Source organism: Rhinopithecus roxellana, chromosome 20 (genome assembly GCF_007565055.1).
Source record: "Rhinopithecus roxellana isolate Shanxi Qingling chromosome 20, ASM756505v1, whole genome shotgun sequence".
Lineage (NCBI taxonomy): Eukaryota > Metazoa > Chordata > Mammalia > Primates > Cercopithecidae > Rhinopithecus > Rhinopithecus roxellana.
This window is the reverse complement of record NC_044568.1, coordinates 48,900,722-48,916,186: the sequence shown is the minus strand read 5'-3', so window position 1 is coordinate 48,916,186 and position 15,465 is coordinate 48,900,722. Positions and strand designations below refer to the sequence as shown.

The 15,465-nt window shown below is 48.1% G+C and overlaps 1 protein-coding gene across 2 annotated transcripts in view; it reads right to left on the bottom strand.

Moving 5' to 3' along the window:
* SCNN1G (sodium channel epithelial 1 gamma subunit) overlaps positions 1-14,005 on the bottom strand; it is a 33,624-nt gene extending 19,619 nt beyond the window's left edge. Inside the window, exons 1-5 of one of the 2 annotated variants that reach the window (XM_010358209.2) lie at positions 13,902-14,005; positions 10,103-10,463; positions 7,013-7,313; positions 3,811-4,001; positions 2,063-2,166 (exon numbers count right to left, since the gene is read on the bottom strand). In XM_010358209.2, the coding sequence (XP_010356511.1) occupies positions 2,063-2,166; positions 3,811-4,001; positions 7,013-7,313; positions 10,103-10,463; positions 13,902-13,980 (1,036 nt within the window). In that variant the 5' untranslated portion in view covers positions 13,981-14,005. Of the gene's footprint in view, positions 1-2,062; positions 2,167-3,810; positions 4,002-7,012; positions 7,314-10,102; positions 10,464-13,573; positions 13,619-13,901 lie in introns of those variants that run through there. The other variant, XM_010358210.2, reaches the window with a different exon arrangement.
* Positions 14,006-15,465: the final 1,460 nt, after the last annotated feature.

Below are 15,465 nucleotides of genomic sequence, written 5' to 3'. Positions count from 1 at the left end.
TAGAACACATCTGATTCATGTCCTTCCCAGGGCCTTTGCCCTTGCTAGTCCCTGGAATGTTCTTGTGTAGACCTTAACATGAATCTTTTCCTCCCTAAATAGCCCCCTCTTAGAGATCTTATCCAAACTGACCACCCCCCCATTCCAATCCCAGCCACTCTGTCTTCCCACTCTGCCTCTTTCTTCCCTGAATAGCAGTCATTAGGATTTGTAACTAGATCATGTCTGTGTAGTTGTGTACTCATTTTTTATCTGTCTCTCTCCATGAAAATTTAAGTTCCCTAACAGCAGAGAAGACATTTGTCTTTCCACTGCTGTGTCCCCGGTATATAGAAGAGGGCCTGGCAAACAGGAGATACTCCATGCTTGGTAAGTGGATGAATGAATCAGCGGGGTCTATATGGATGGAAAGAAGATACTTTTGAGAGTTATTCTGACATTCAATTTGTAAACAAGGGCAATTTGTAAACAATTGCAAAGAATTGGTAAATAATTGCAAATGATTTGTAAACAACTTGTAAACAATTGCAAACAATGTGTAAACAACTTGTAAACAATTGCAAACAATTTGTAAGCAACTTGTAAACAACTGCAAATAATTTGTAAACAACTTGTAAACAATTACAAACAAAGCCCAGAGAGGGGAAGTGAATTGCTTGAGGTCACACAGCCCCTCCATAGCAGAGCCAGGACTCTGCAACTTTTCACTCTGTTTCCAGATTACTTCTTCCCCATGAAGTATGTGCACTGAATTACGATTCCTTGCAGACTTAGTAAGAGCACAGACTACACAGTGACAAAGTCCAGGATTCCAAGTATGGATTTCCTTTATGACAGGCCCTTGCTTGTCCTGGTGGGAGTATATCTGCATATCACATCATGTTCTATTTGCATGGGACCTTTCAAGCATTCTTTCTGGGCATAAGCCAGGCCAATCTGTTCAGTTCCTACCTTCTCTACAAATGTAATCGTAGTGGAATAGTAGTAATAGTAGTGCTGGAAGTTGCAATGGTATTATTTTGGGGGTAATAGCAGCAGTAGCAATGGTGGTAGACTGGTAACAATGCTAGTAACAGTAATAATAGTAGTAATAACAATAGCAACTAGCACTTATTGTGTGCTTAGTATGTGTTATGGCTGAATTGTTTACTGCCTCAAATTCATATGTTGAAGCCCTAACCCCCAAAGGTATATTATTTGGAGATAGGGCCTTAATTAAGGTGAAAGGAAGTCATAAGCAGAGGACTCTAATCTGATAGGACTGATGTCCTGATCAGAAGAGAGAGAGACATCACAGGCCTCTCTCTGTTGACACACCACAGAGGAAAGACCATGTGAGGACACGGAAGGAAGACAGTCAGACTTCTGAACCCAAAGAGAGAAGCCTCACCAGAACCGAGTCTGCCTGTGCCTTGATTTTGGACATTCTAGTCTCCAAAACTGTGATATATAAATGTCTGTTATCGAAGGCACCCAGTCTCTTGTATTTTGTTATACAAGCAGACTAAGAGAGTGCAGACCAGGTCTTATTCTAAGTCTGTATCTTAAGTCCTCTCAGTAATCTCATATGGGAGATATTGTTATTAGTCCCACTTTATAGATGAAGCACCGTAACTTGCCCAAGGTCACACAGTGAGTGGCCGAGCTGGGTTTCGGCTCCGTCCAGAATCTGTCACCTGAACTAAGATAAATGTGCATCTACCTCCCTAATCTGTTCAGCATATTTGGGCTCAACTCCGTTTGGAAACCACCTGTCCTGCATTATTCACTCTAGCTATGAGTCTAAACCAGAGTAGTTCCCTAGCAGAAGGAGCCCCAACGATGTCCCTGTCACTCTCTCAAAGGTGGAGGAGAAGTCAAAAAGGAAAACAGACGCTGACACGGAAGGAAGGAACCAGCATGAACACTGATGGAAACGCTGGTAGAAAAAAAGGGCATCCTTAGTTTCTGGCCAAGTGGGAGAGATCCTGCATTTCCAGAGGGCTCCCGCATCCCCACTGTCCTGCTGCCCCATGTCCACTGTTGGAGGACCTCAAGATCTCCTTGGCACACGTTTCCTTACCATATTCGCTGCCCCCCATGGAGGTGCTGAGAATGGTCTCATTTTCTCTGTTGTTGAAAGTGTAGCAATTCCCATGCATTGGATGGTGGAAAAGCGTGAAATTCCTATGGAGAAAGAAAATGGGTCAGAAAGGGATCTTCCCCATGCGTCTTAGCTGAAGTTGGGCAGGGCAGTGCTAATGGAGTCAACTCTCTTTGGGGAGAACGCGTGAGAGACGTGACTCATTTTCCACATCTTGCTCCTGTTCAAATGACAAACAAGGCCCCTCATTCTGGTTGACACACATGGACATAGAACTAGACTCTCTGCCTTCTGTTTTCTCTCGGAATCCTCTCACCTTCATCTCTATCCTGACTTGACATTCCTTGTGCCATGTCTGTCCCCAAATTCCTCCACTTTTGAATTTCTCAGTCAACACTTGACATTTTCCATTCAAATTTCCATTCCTAGAAAATAATCCCCAGGGAAAGAATCACATCATCTGTGCCCTTATGTGACTTTGGAACCCAATTCTTAGGGAGACATGATTCCATTTATTTACTTTTCACAAGAACCAATCTGTCTGCTAACATATATATAGGCGAAAGAGGCTTAGTATTTTATTTTATTTTATTTTATTTTTATTTTTATTTTTGAGACAGGTTCTTGCTCTCTTGCTCAGGCTGAAGTGCAATGGCACAATTATGGCTCACTGCAGCCTCAACCTCCCAGACTCAAGTGATCTTCCCACCTCAGCCTCCTGAGTAGCTGGGACTATAGGTGTGTGCAATTATGCCCAGATAAGTTTTTGATTTTTTTTTTTTTTTCTAGAAAGGAGGTTTTGCCACATTGCCCAGGCTGGTCTCAAACTCTTGAGCTCAAGCAATCATCCTCCTCAGCCTCCCAAAGTGCTGGGATTACAAGTGTGAGCCACTGTGCCCAGCCCAGGAACACTTTAGAATGTCTCACCCACTGCCCAGTCACCATGAGGGATCTGAGTGTTATCCTAAAGGTGAACGGTTTGAAATCTCACATATTTGAACATGGGCCTTTCTCCCCCCATCCCTCCCTCCTTCTCTTCCTTCCTTCCTTCGAACGATGGTTCTTAATCATCAGTATGCATTTTGGTAATATACAAGGTTAGGTTACATGCACACTATATGACAAAAACAGCAATCACTTTTGTGCCAATCTAATACCTTGTGGGTTGGTGTGTTTGTTTGTTTGTTTGTTTGTTTTTTGAGACAGAGTCTTGCTCTGTAGCCCAGGCTGGAGTGCAGTAGTGCAATCTCGGCTTACTGCAACCTCTGCCTCCCGGGTTCAAGTGATTCTCCTGCCTCAGTTTCCTGAATAGCTGGGACTACAGGCATGCACCACCATGCCTGGCTAAGTTTTGTATTTTTAGTAGAGATGGGGTCTCACTATTGTGTTGTCCAGGCTGGTCTTGAACTCTTGACCTCAAGCGATCCACCTACCCCAGCCTCCCAAAGTGCTGGGATTTAGAGGCATGAACCACCATGACCAGCCAACTACCTTGTTTTTAATGAGTAGTTTAATGACTTTAAGGATATTTTGATTTTATGTCATGCACACCTCACTCACTGACTCTAGAACACAGCTCCCATGTAAGCAATTTCCAAAGGCAGCGTCAGTGAGAAGAGCACCTTTTGCTCCCAAGACCTATCATCAAGGCTGTAGGTTCCTGCAAGGGGCCTGGTACTCAGAGCTGCCAGTCCTCAGAGGCTGAGAGAGCAGCGTTCTTTCCTGACCTGGCATCACAGGACACTCCATCAAAGAAGCAGGTCACCAGCAGCTCCTCAGCAGAATAGCTCATGTTGATTTTCTTCTCCAGAGGCACCTGTGCCATGATATTCATGTAGTGCAGCTTATACCACTCCTGAATGGCATTGATCCCCGAGCTGAAGGTGTAGGTGGCACAGTCGGAGGTGTCATTCGAGCACTGTGAATAAGAGGAGACACGAGGCTGAAGCCATCGGTCCTATCGCTGCTCTTCAGAAGGACCGTAAGAATGAGGGACCGAGACTTCCAGGCCAGATACTCAGGGGAACAGGTTGGATATCTGGGGCAATGATGAGTTTCCTCTCACTTCTAGGGGCTGGGAGTGATCATCCTCAAGCCTCAAAGACCAAAAAGGGGCTGAGTGAGAAAGGACACAGAGTCCTACTCCTGCAACTCTGCACTACTTGCCCACCAAGCCAGAAGGAAAACCAGCATCTTCAGGGTCCCCAGGTACCCTGGGGTTCACCTGATTGATGCTACTACATTCCTAACAACCTTTCCCATTTCCTATCATATCAACAGTCAAGCTATCTGGATTCCAGCCCAGACTCTGCAGGAGGAGGAGAGACTACTCTGCAGGATCTTAGGCAAGATATTCTGTACCCATTATCTCACCCACAAAATATTGACTGAAACACCATCCTTCCCAACCACGTGTGGTAGCTGGGAGGACCCATGTTTGAAATATACAATAATGAGAACAGCATAGGGAAGCCATTGTACATTCCAAATGTTCTCATCACACAAAGCTTGGAAACTTTTCTAAATGGACAGATGTCAACTGATTTTGGCTGATTGCAGTGGCTCATGCCTGTAATCCTAATGCTTTGGAAGGTTGTAGTGGGAAGACTGATTGAGGCCAGGAATTTGAGACCAGCGTGGGAAACATGGCTAGACCCCCATCTCCACAAAAAATAGAAAAATTATCTAGGTGTGGTGGTGCATTCCTGTAGTCCAAGCTACTTGGGAGGCTGAGGTGGGAAAATTGTTTGAGCCCAGGAGTTCTAGGCTGCAGTGAACTATGATTGCACCACTCCCACCTGGATGACAGAGTGAGATCTTGTTTCTAAAACAAACAAACAAACTTATATATAAAGAGTTGATTTTGGTATCAAGAAGAACCTTGCAGATATCCTATGAAAGGACCCAAGAAGACTTTGAAATCTCAATGATTTAGAAGGTCCATTTTTCAGGATTTGGGACTATAGCTACAAGGTCACACAATTGGCAACCAAGCCTATAAGGTATGGACATAGCCCCCCGTCCTCCAGAGGTGACTGGGGCATGGAGAGGGAGGGTGGTGATAGAGTTTGCCCACGAAGGTACTAGAATTCATTTTCAGTGAATGGCATTTCTCAAGAGCCCCTCAGGCCAGGTGCAGTGGCTCGCGCCTGTAATCTCAGCACTTTGGGAGGCCGAAGGTGGGGGGACCACCTGAGGTCAAGAGTTCGAGACCAGCCTGACCAACATGGTGAAACCCAGTCTCTACTAAAAATACAAAAAATTAGCCAAGCATGGTGGTGCATGCCTGTAATCCCAGCTACTAGGGAGGCTGAGGCAGGAGAATCACTTGAACCTGGGAGGTAGAGGTTGCAGTGAGCTGAGATTGCACCACTGCACTCCAGCCTGGATGACAGAGTGAGACTCTGTCTCAAAAAAAAAAAAAAAAAAAAAAAAATCCCCTCAAATGGGACCAAAAGGGAAAATGAAGTCAGACGAGGCACCTCATGAAGGCAAGTACTGCAGGAACACTGATGTTTCTGCCGTTTATTGTCTATCTTTTTCTTTCTGGTGCCTGCATGTCAATTTTGCTTTGGAAGAATTTCCTTCCCCCCTCTGGATACAGCCTGGTGTGATTGTCCATGAAGATACTCCACCATCCATTAGCCAAAGGGTGATTAGGTGACCCAAGCTTGACCAACCAGATAGTCCCAAGATGGAATTTGACTCTTAAGCATTAACAACACCAACAAAAACTGAACATATTTGACGCTTCTTTACTCCAGCAGCAATATCTGAAATGACTTTTCATTATGCCTTGCTACCTAGATCCCTGCATCTGTCCTAATTTCTGCCCTTTGAGAGGCCTCTATGAGTTACTGGTTGCCTTCTAACACATTTCCTCCTCCCTCTGCACCCCCCAACTGAAAATTACCTGAGTCAGTTTCAGTTGTTTGCAGCTGAATCACCCCAGCTAGGTGTCTTTCCTTTCTTTCCTTTCTTTTCTTTCTTTCTCTCTTTCTCTCTTTCTTTCTTTCTTTTAAAAATAATTTTACTAGGCCGGGCGCGGTGGCTCAAGCCTGTGATCCCAGCACTTTGGGAGGCTGAGACAGGTGGATCATGAGGTCAGGAGATGGAGACCATCCTGGCTAACACGGTGAAATCCCGTCTCTACTAAAAATACAAAAAACTAGCCGGGCGAGGTGGCGGGCGCCTGTAGTCCCAGGTACTCGGGAGGCTGAGGCAGGAGAATGGCGTAAACCCGGGAGGCGGAGCTTGCAGTGAGCTGAGATCCGGCCACTGCACTCCAGCCTGGGCGACAGAGCGAGACTCCGTCTCAAAAAAAAAAAAAAAGAAAAAAAATAATTTTACTTTAAGTTCTGGGATACATGTGCAGAACATGCAGGTTTGTTAGATAGGTATACATGTGCCATGGTGGTTTGCTGCACCTATCAACCCATCACCTAGGTTTTAAGCCCCGCATGCATTAGGTATTTGTCCTAATTCTCTCCCTCTGCTTGCCCCCCACCTCTACCCCCCTCCTTTTTTTTTTTTAACAGAGTCTCATTCTGTCACCTAGGCTGGAGTACAGTGACACCGTCTGGGCTCACTGCAACCTCCACCTCCTAGGTTCAAGCAATTCTCTTGCCTCAGCTTCCCAAGTAGCTGAGACTACAGGCATGTGCCACCATGCCCGGCTAATTTTTGTATTTTAGTGGAGACGGGTTTCACTATGTTGGTCAGGCTGGTCCCGAACTCCTGACCTCAGGTGATCTGCCTGCCTTGGCCTCCCAAAGCGCTCGGATTACAGGCATGAGTCACTGTGCCTGACCCCAGCTGGGTGTATTTCTTCCAGTGGGACCACAGGGGCTAGTGGCCAAGGAGAAGAGTCCTGGACCCAGCCCATCCCATGCCCCTAAGCAGTGAAAGAATGAGAAGGTGAAATCTTACCAGTTGGAATCCCACCACCTGCTTGGACTCGATGTGCATGACATTTGAAGCCTTGTGAATGATTCTCCCATCAACTTTTCGCTTCCTCCCTGTGAAGAAGTCCCTGGCCTTGCCCTTCTCATACTGATCAAAGATCAGCAGCGGGATCCGGTGGGAGAATCTGGGCTGCATTCCCTCCAAGACGGAGCTCCAGGACTCTGCGTCTCGGCGCTTCCGGGACTCTGGAAAGCCATACAGGGACTTCAGGGCCTCTCTGGTCTCCTGTTCCAAGTCAGCTAGAAGGTGGCGCACAGCGCTGTACCTGCCAAGGTGGGGAGGAAAAGTCAGGGAGAGGGGAGGCGGCACTGGCAGAACCCTGGTGCTCCTCCGGGTTGTTTTCCATCAACACGTGTCAGTCTCGTGCCCACCTTTCCCAACACCTTGGCAGAGGAGACCATGCCTTTCATGACTTGACGCATCCAGAGTGACCCTGGCTCCGGCAAATGAGGAAAGGCTCATGTGTGACCTGTGTGTGACTTCCTGCGGCTTCACCTCTGCCGCCACTATCTGCTTGCTCTCAGGGTGTGTTGATGAGTTTGTCCTGACCAGCATTTCTGGAGTGGTGACTGTCAGGTGCCTCCCATAAACCAGCCACAGTGAGGACAAGTAAATAACTGCCAACCGGGAGTCTACCTAGTGGGCAGGCTCCTTCTCCACCCAGCTCACTCTGCCTCTGCCCTCTGATTGTCCTCAAATCTGTGCTGGGGGGAAGGAGGGTATAACTGTTACCTCGACGACCCCCAGGAACACAAAATAGTTATAAAGGAGTTGCCTTCATGAAGCACAATATACCATCTTTTAATTTTCACAAATCAAATGGTTCCAGCCTCCTCTCAACTCTCTGCTCTCTCCTTTCTCTCCCTTGCTCTAGGTATAGGCAGCAGAGCGTAGCAATTGAGAGCAGAAACCCTAGAGCCAAACTGCCTGGGTTTAGGTTCCCCATTCTGGTACCGGCTGCCTTACCTTGGACAAATGTCTTAGCCTTTCTGTGTTTTAGCCTTCTCCTTTGTAAAGTGGGGTTGTTGGGAAGGTTCAATGAGTTTATTATATATAATAAACACACACAGATATACATATAGATAATTAAATGGCCTATATTGTTGTTATTATTTTAGAGACAGGGTCACTCTGCTGCCCACGCTGAAGTGCAGTGGTGCAATCATGGCTCACTGTAGCCTAGAACTCCTGGGCTCAAGAAATCCTCCCACCCTGGCCTCTCAACTTGCTAGGACTATGAATGTGTGCCACCACACCTGGCTAATTTAAAATAAAATGTTTTTAGAGATGGGGTCTTGCTCTATTGCCCAGGCTGGTCTCGAGTTCCTGGCTTCAAGCAATCCTCATGCCTTGGCTTCTGAAAATGCTGAGATTTCAGGCATAAGCCACTGTGCTTCTATTGTTAATAATATTAGTGTTATTATATTGATTAAGACTTTATTCCTCCACTACAATATAAGATCCACTAAGGCAAATACTGTGTTTGGGTTGTTCAGTTCTCTATCCCAGAACCTAGTACAGTGCATGACAGTTTGTAGATGCTGAGTAAATTATTATGGAACAAATAATGAATGGAAAGAAGGAAGGAGGACCAGAGAGAGAGAGAAGGAGGGAGAGAGAAAGAAAGAAGAGGAAGATATGGAGGGTGGAGAAAGAGTCTTAGACTTGATCTTGATTTTGAGCTTTGCACCACCTGGGTGATGACTCTGGACAAGTTAGTTTCCGTTGATAATCTTCCTCCCCTGCTCTTCTTCCCTTCTCCCCACCCCTGCTCTGACAAACTCTGCCTGATTCTGACCTGCCTCACGGACCAGTTTTCCATAATCCTGAGAAGGACTCTGATGACCTATTTAGAACAGGTCCTGCCGAGGATGATAGGGCAGTCCCAAGGGCTGATCACACCCAGAGCCTGATGATCTCAATTAATGGGGCTGGGTTTATTCAGATGAGGGTTTGGGGCAGCTGAGGTGCTCATGGAAGTCACCTGGGTGTCACTTCTGAGTCAGCCTTGAGCTCACTCATGCTGCAGGGGGAGTGAGCATGTGAGGTTGGAGAACCAGGGGCGCAGATGCGGACGGGGGTTGGCTAATTTGGGCTTAATATGGGGAGTGTGCAGAGGGAGTTAGTTCGTTCCAGGCCTCTTCTAAGTGAAAAAAGCCTGCAGCTTCCTCTTTCTGCTCTCCCTGGGCTAGCCCATCCTCAGAAGTCATTGATGGGGTGGGTGTGGTGGCTCACTCCTGTAATCTTAGCACTTTGAGAGACCAAAGTGGCAGCACCACTTGAACTCAGGAGTTTGAGACCAGCCTGAGTAACACAGTGAGACCCCATTCCTTAAAAAACAAAAAAACAAAAATTAGCTGGATGTGGTGGCATGTGCCTATAGTCCCAGCTGCTCAGGAGACTGCAGTGGGAGAATTGCCTGAGCCCAGGAAGTCAGGGCTGCAGTGAGCTATGATTGCACCACTGCACTCCAGCTTGGGTGACATGAGACCCTGTCTCTTAAAAAAAAAAAAAAAAAAAAGACCAGGTGCAGTGGCTCACGCCTGTAATTCCAACACTTTGGGAGGCCAAGGCAGGTGGATCACCTGTGGTCAGGAGTTCAAGACCAGTCTGGCCAAACATGGTGAAATCCCATCTCTACTAAAAATACAAAAAATTAGCCTGGCATGGTGGTGCGCCCGGTAGTCCCAGCTACTTGGAAGGATTGTTTGAACCTGGGAGGCAGAGGTTGCAGTGAGTCGAGATGGTGCCATTGCATCCCATCCTGGGCAACAAGAGTGAAACTCCATCTCAAAAAAAAAAAAAAAAAAAAAAAAAAAAGAAACAAAGAAAGAAGGAAAAAAAGTCACTAATGGTCTGAAAACTTGGCACATACAGATTTAGAACCGGGGAGAGGGCTGTTTACCAGTGTTAGCAACAAATTCAAATTTCTAGAAAGCACGTTTGTAGGCTGGAATCGACCTCCAGGCTGCCAGTGTGTCACTTTCTGGAGGGGCTTCGGCCTCCGTAGGGGGCCTGGCTCCCTACTCGCGTTTCCCTGCTCATGCCTCTTACTTGTAGGGGTTGATATTGCAGATGGTGACCGCAGGAAAATCCAGCTTCCGGAAGTGAACTTTGATGGAAACGGAGACAGTATAGAAGGAGAAGACGAGGAGGGCGCACTGCCAGAGGATGAGGGCGACTGCAGTCAGTGTGAACCCGATCCAGAGGAGGCGGCGCAGGCGGCCGCGGGACACCACGATGCGGCGGCAGCCATGGGTGTTGGTGTTGAGGCAGTACCACCGCATCAGCTCTTTAATGGTCGGCGCCTGAGGGCCCGTCACGGGCAGATTCTTCTTGATCTTGGCTTTGATCTTCTCTCCAGGAGCCATGGCGAGGATGCGACTTTGAGGACAGGACTTTGAGGACGGGCGTGCTGGAGGGGCAGAGAAGAGAAGCAGGTGAGCTGTCAGGCCCCAGTGTGTCCCTGGAGGCCACAGCCTGAGAAACACCAGTCCACGCGCCCTTAGAGGCCCCCTTCCTCTGTTCCTCTGTGGTTTAGACACTTTGCATTCCGAAGCCTTGGCCCCTTCTCCACTTTTGGTTTTGGCCACCACAGCTGCCAGAGAAGCTGCCTACTTCTCTTACGGCCCCCAGGCCTAGCCGCGCGGGGGCTGGGTGAGGTGCAACCTGCGAAGCACTGGTTGGACAGGCTGCAGGAACTTTCCCTGGGTTCCTGGGGCAGGAGCTCTGGAAGCAGCCCCACCAACTCTCTTATCAGGCAGGGGTACCCGTGCCTTATCACCTGCAGTAGCCCGCCTTCCTCGAGGGCAGCATTCCTATCTCATTATGCCCCCTGGTGCCTAGCACAGTGTCTGGCACAGAGCAGTGCTGGGCAGATTGTAACTGACGGATGAAATCTGCCAAGAAAATTTCCCGGCAGCCACCTTAGATCATGTTCCTGGCTGTATTTTCCCCAACCTTTTCTCTGAGGCTTTATTATAAGTGAAACGATTTCTTTTTCCTTTCTTCTCTTTACAGTCAAGCTCTTAATGTTTCCAGATCACCTGATGTAACAACAACCTACAACTGTTGGCCACTTAGTGTTTGCCAGGCATTGTGTCATATTTCCTTCATTCTAATATACCATTAATTTAGAGAATGCCCTTGATTTAATAACAGCTTTGGAGGAGAGTACCAGTACTGGAAAGCAAATTATCACATTCATCAATGTATACGATGCATCTCAACTATACAAACTTTACAATGAGAAATAATTTTAGAAGTGAACTAATATGCTACATAAAAAACTCATTTCATGTTTATAATATATAGTCTCATTAGTCTCATAAGTAAATTAGTCTCTCTCTATAAATATACATATAGCCTATATATATTTCATTTTGTGTTTCAACAGTTTCATGAAGTAGGCATGCTATTATTATCTCCATGTTACAGAGGAGGAAAATGGGCTCAGAGAGGTTGAATATCTTGGGCAAGATGATGCAGCTGGTTAGTGGAAGAGCTGGATGGATCCTTGCAGCCTTTACCACTATGGCATTTGCCTTTGAGGGGCCTGATAGTATGCTGGGTGCAGAGAGTTAATTAACAGTACTGAGAACTAAAGGTAGAGGAAAGAGAAGGAACCCTGAGCTATTTAATTTACAAACTCTGAACAGTGCACATGACCACTTCCCAAGACTTGTGAGTACTAGTATTGGGGATGGGGGGTATATGAAAAATGTGTCCCCCTATGCCTTCTACAGTGACAAAGGCAAATTAGGACATATCCTAGGGTACACAGGGAGGTCCCCAGGACCAGAAAGGGCCTGTGTCTGTGACTTCGATGTGCCCCATCAAGATTTTTAGGCAGGATTCGGATCCTGCAGAGTTATGTTTTTTTCCCACCCTGAACCCATGAAATATGGGCTAAAATTGGAAGCTGGGGCAAAGCTAGGAGGCTTCCAAGCTTATGATACTAGTGGGTTTGAGGTCTCTGATGCAAAGGAAATGGAGTGCTGGGCATGGAGGTGAGATGCCCAGAGCAGCCAAACTGCTCTAAACCCTCCATAAATTGATATGATTTTACCAGGATAAAGAACATCATCAAAATGATGCTAGTAGCTTCTGGGCAACAGGAATATAATTTGTTTTGTTTTTATCACTTTAAATATTGTCTATCCTTACCTCCTCCCTCACTACAATCCAAAATAAATAAATAAATAAATAAATAAATACATAATAAATACATAAATAAATAAAATAAAGAAGGAAAGAAAGAAAAAAAATTAGCAAGAGTTTGTTTTTAAAATCTAGGTCCAGGTTCAATTGCTTGTCAAATAAAACTGCAGCCCTTCTCTGTGAATGTTCAACAGAAGCTGTGATTTCAGCTCTCAGGGGTCTCTCTGCCCCATCAGCCCCTTCCCCAGAAACGACCTTGACCCCAATGGATCAGTCGACAATGTCAGAGGAGCCCCAAGTGAAGGAAGGAAACTGATCTTGCACTTTGCAAAACAGATAAAATATTCATATAAATAATATTTCAACTTCAAAGCAAAACAAGACTGTAGCTACCATTAGATTATGCAGCCTGATCCAATGTGATACCTTGGTGGAAGAATTATTGGCTGATATCCAGCACTTACTCTTCTAAGTACTTTGTAGGTGTCACCTCATTTAATTTTCACAAGAATCTTCTGAGGTAGGTGTCACAACCACCCCCATTATACAAATGAAACAGACGCTGACAGGTTAAGTAGCTTGCCCAAGGTCACACTAGAAAGTGGCTGAGCTGGGATTTGCACCTAGGAGTCCCTTTAACAACTAGCTAGGCTGCTCCTCAATCATTAATAATAATAACAGCAGCGGGGAAAGCAGCAATAATAGCAGCTATCACTTATTGATCCCTTTCTCTACTCCCAGGCATCCCACTCAGTCCTTTTCACACACTACCTGATTTAATCCTCACTACAGTTATATGAGGTGCTATTACTTGGCCCATTTCACAGAGAAGGAAACTGAGGCACAGAGGTTAGGTAATTTGCCCAAGACCACACAGGTAGAAAGGATTTGAAGGATTCTTTAGAATTCCAAGGACCTGGCTCACCGCAGCGACTCCGTGCACCCCCTCCTCACCTACTACCGACTTTGCCTGTCCCCCATCCCACAGTGCAGGACCCCAAAGCTTGGGGAAGGATGAGAGATTTGCCTCAAGTCTAGCGTTGGGTTCGCTGGACCGGAGAGTTCCCGACCACTGCCCGTCCCGGGGGGCGACTCCTGTGCAGAAATCACTTGAACTCAGCCCTCAGCCTCAGGGCTCGGACCTGAGCTCCTCCAGAGCGACCCCGCAGCCCCTGCCCTCCCGGCGCAGAGCAAGCGGGCGCTGTCCTGTGAAGGAAGCCACGTCTGCCCCAGGGAGCCCCGGCTGAAGACGCTGGAGCCCAACCAGCCCACTTCAAGTGTTTGCTTCTTTCTGCACCAAGTCACCCCGGAGAAAGCATTCCAGAGGGTAGAAGGAACAGTAGTGGACAGGTCCACGCGACTCACCCTGGCAGGGAAGGGGGCTGAGCAGGCGCTGGGCAGAGAAAAGAGGCGAGGTGCGGCCCAGGACCCCCAGACCCTCGGACTCCGGACACGGTTCCTGAGTGGCTCTCGACTGGCTCAGTGATCCGGGTCACGGCGTGGGTAGACCCCGGAGAGCTGGACGCTACCGCCCGGGCAAGGTGTCCCAGCATCCGGGGCACCGGGAAGCCGCCACCGGCTGATGTTGGCTCAGTCACCTAGCGCGCTGACGGCGTGCGACGCCCTGGCGCCCGGCGGCCGCTGCGGTGTCCAGAACCCCCGAGCTGGTCCGACTCAACCCGGCTGAACTCACCTCTCGGTTCCAAAGGGTCCAAGGCTCGTGAATGAGCGATCCGGGTGCGCTGCTCATCTGCTCGCTCTCGGGCTAGCATCCCCTGGCAGCGCCACCACGGGCTCTTGTGGGCCGGCCGGGCCCCGCCCCCTGGGGTCCCGCCTCCCCAGGCCCCGCCCCTACCTGCCCAGGTGCTTTCCCCAGGCCGCCAGGCACCTGCGGCCGCCCGAAGCGGGCCACGACTTCGCAGCGCCCCCTGGCGCCACGAGGCCGCCCTGCGCCCCAGCCCGGCCTGCGCTGCGCCTTCCTGGGCCACCGCGCAGTGCCTGCTGCCGCCCCGAGGCCGCCCTGCCACCCTGCATGCCCGCTGGGTCTCTGCGGCACTTACCCCAAGGCGCCTCGCAGCGCCTCCCGCCCCCTATTACTGTCCCGCGCCTTCCTTCCACTCTCGCGGATGGCAGGCGCCTGCCCTAGCACCAGCAGGAATCCCACGCAGCCGCGCTCCTCGGACTCCCTTCAGACCCGCAGCGTGAGGCCGCTTCAGGGCCCACCTTCGCCTAGCCGTAGGCAGCAGGGGCTGTTCAGCCAAGTCACTCATCCTTTGCCCTTTTCAGCTGCTGCTTTCTCTTTCTTTCGTTCTTTCCTCCTTCCTTCCTTTTTCTTTCTTTTCCTCTTTCCTTCTTTTTTTTTTTTTGAGACGGAATCTCGCTCTGTCACCCAATCTGGAGTGCAATGACACGATCTCAGCTCACTACAGCCTCCGCCTTCCGGGTTCAAGCAATTCTGCCTCAGCCTCCCAAGTAACTGGGGTTACAGGCACGCGCCACCAAGCCCGGATAAATTTTTGTGTTTTTAGTAGAGACGCAGTTTCACCATGTTGGCTAGGCTGGTTTCAAACTACTGACCTCAGGTGATCCACGCGTCTTGGCCTCCCAAAGTGTTGGGATTACAGGCGTGAGCCACCGCGCCTGGCCTGTCTTACTTCTTTCATGTTTTTTCTTCGATTAGTCTGTTAGGGATGATTCTTTTTTATTTCTTATTCTTTGTATGTCTGTCTTTACTGCTTTATTCGTTTTTCTTTCTTTGCTTTTTTCTTTGTCTTCTTTCTTCCTGCCTTCTTTCTTCCATTTTCTTTTCTTTCTCTTTCTTCTGCTGACTTCCTTCTCACCTCACTCCTTGCTTATCATTTCTTCTTCTTTCTCTTCTTTCTTCCTTCTCTTTCTTTCTTGCTTGTTCTTCCTTCCTCCCTCCCTCCCTCCCTATTTATTCTTCTGTGTTTTCTTGCTTCCTTCCTTCTTCCTTCCTCCTCCTCTGCTTCTTTCTCTCCTTCCTTTCTCTTTCTGCTTGCCTTCCTCCTCCCTTCCTACTCTTCTTCTTTTTTCTTTCCCTCCTCCTCCCTCCCTCCCTCCTCTTCTTCTTTCTTTCTTTCCTTCTTTCTTTCTTTTCTTTCTTTCTTTTTTTGACAGGGTCTCCCTCTGTCACCTTGGCTGGAGTGCAGTGGTACAATCATAGCTCACTGTAGCCTCCAACTGCTGGGCTCAAGAGAGCCTCCTGCTTCAGCCTCCCAAATAACTGGAATTACAGA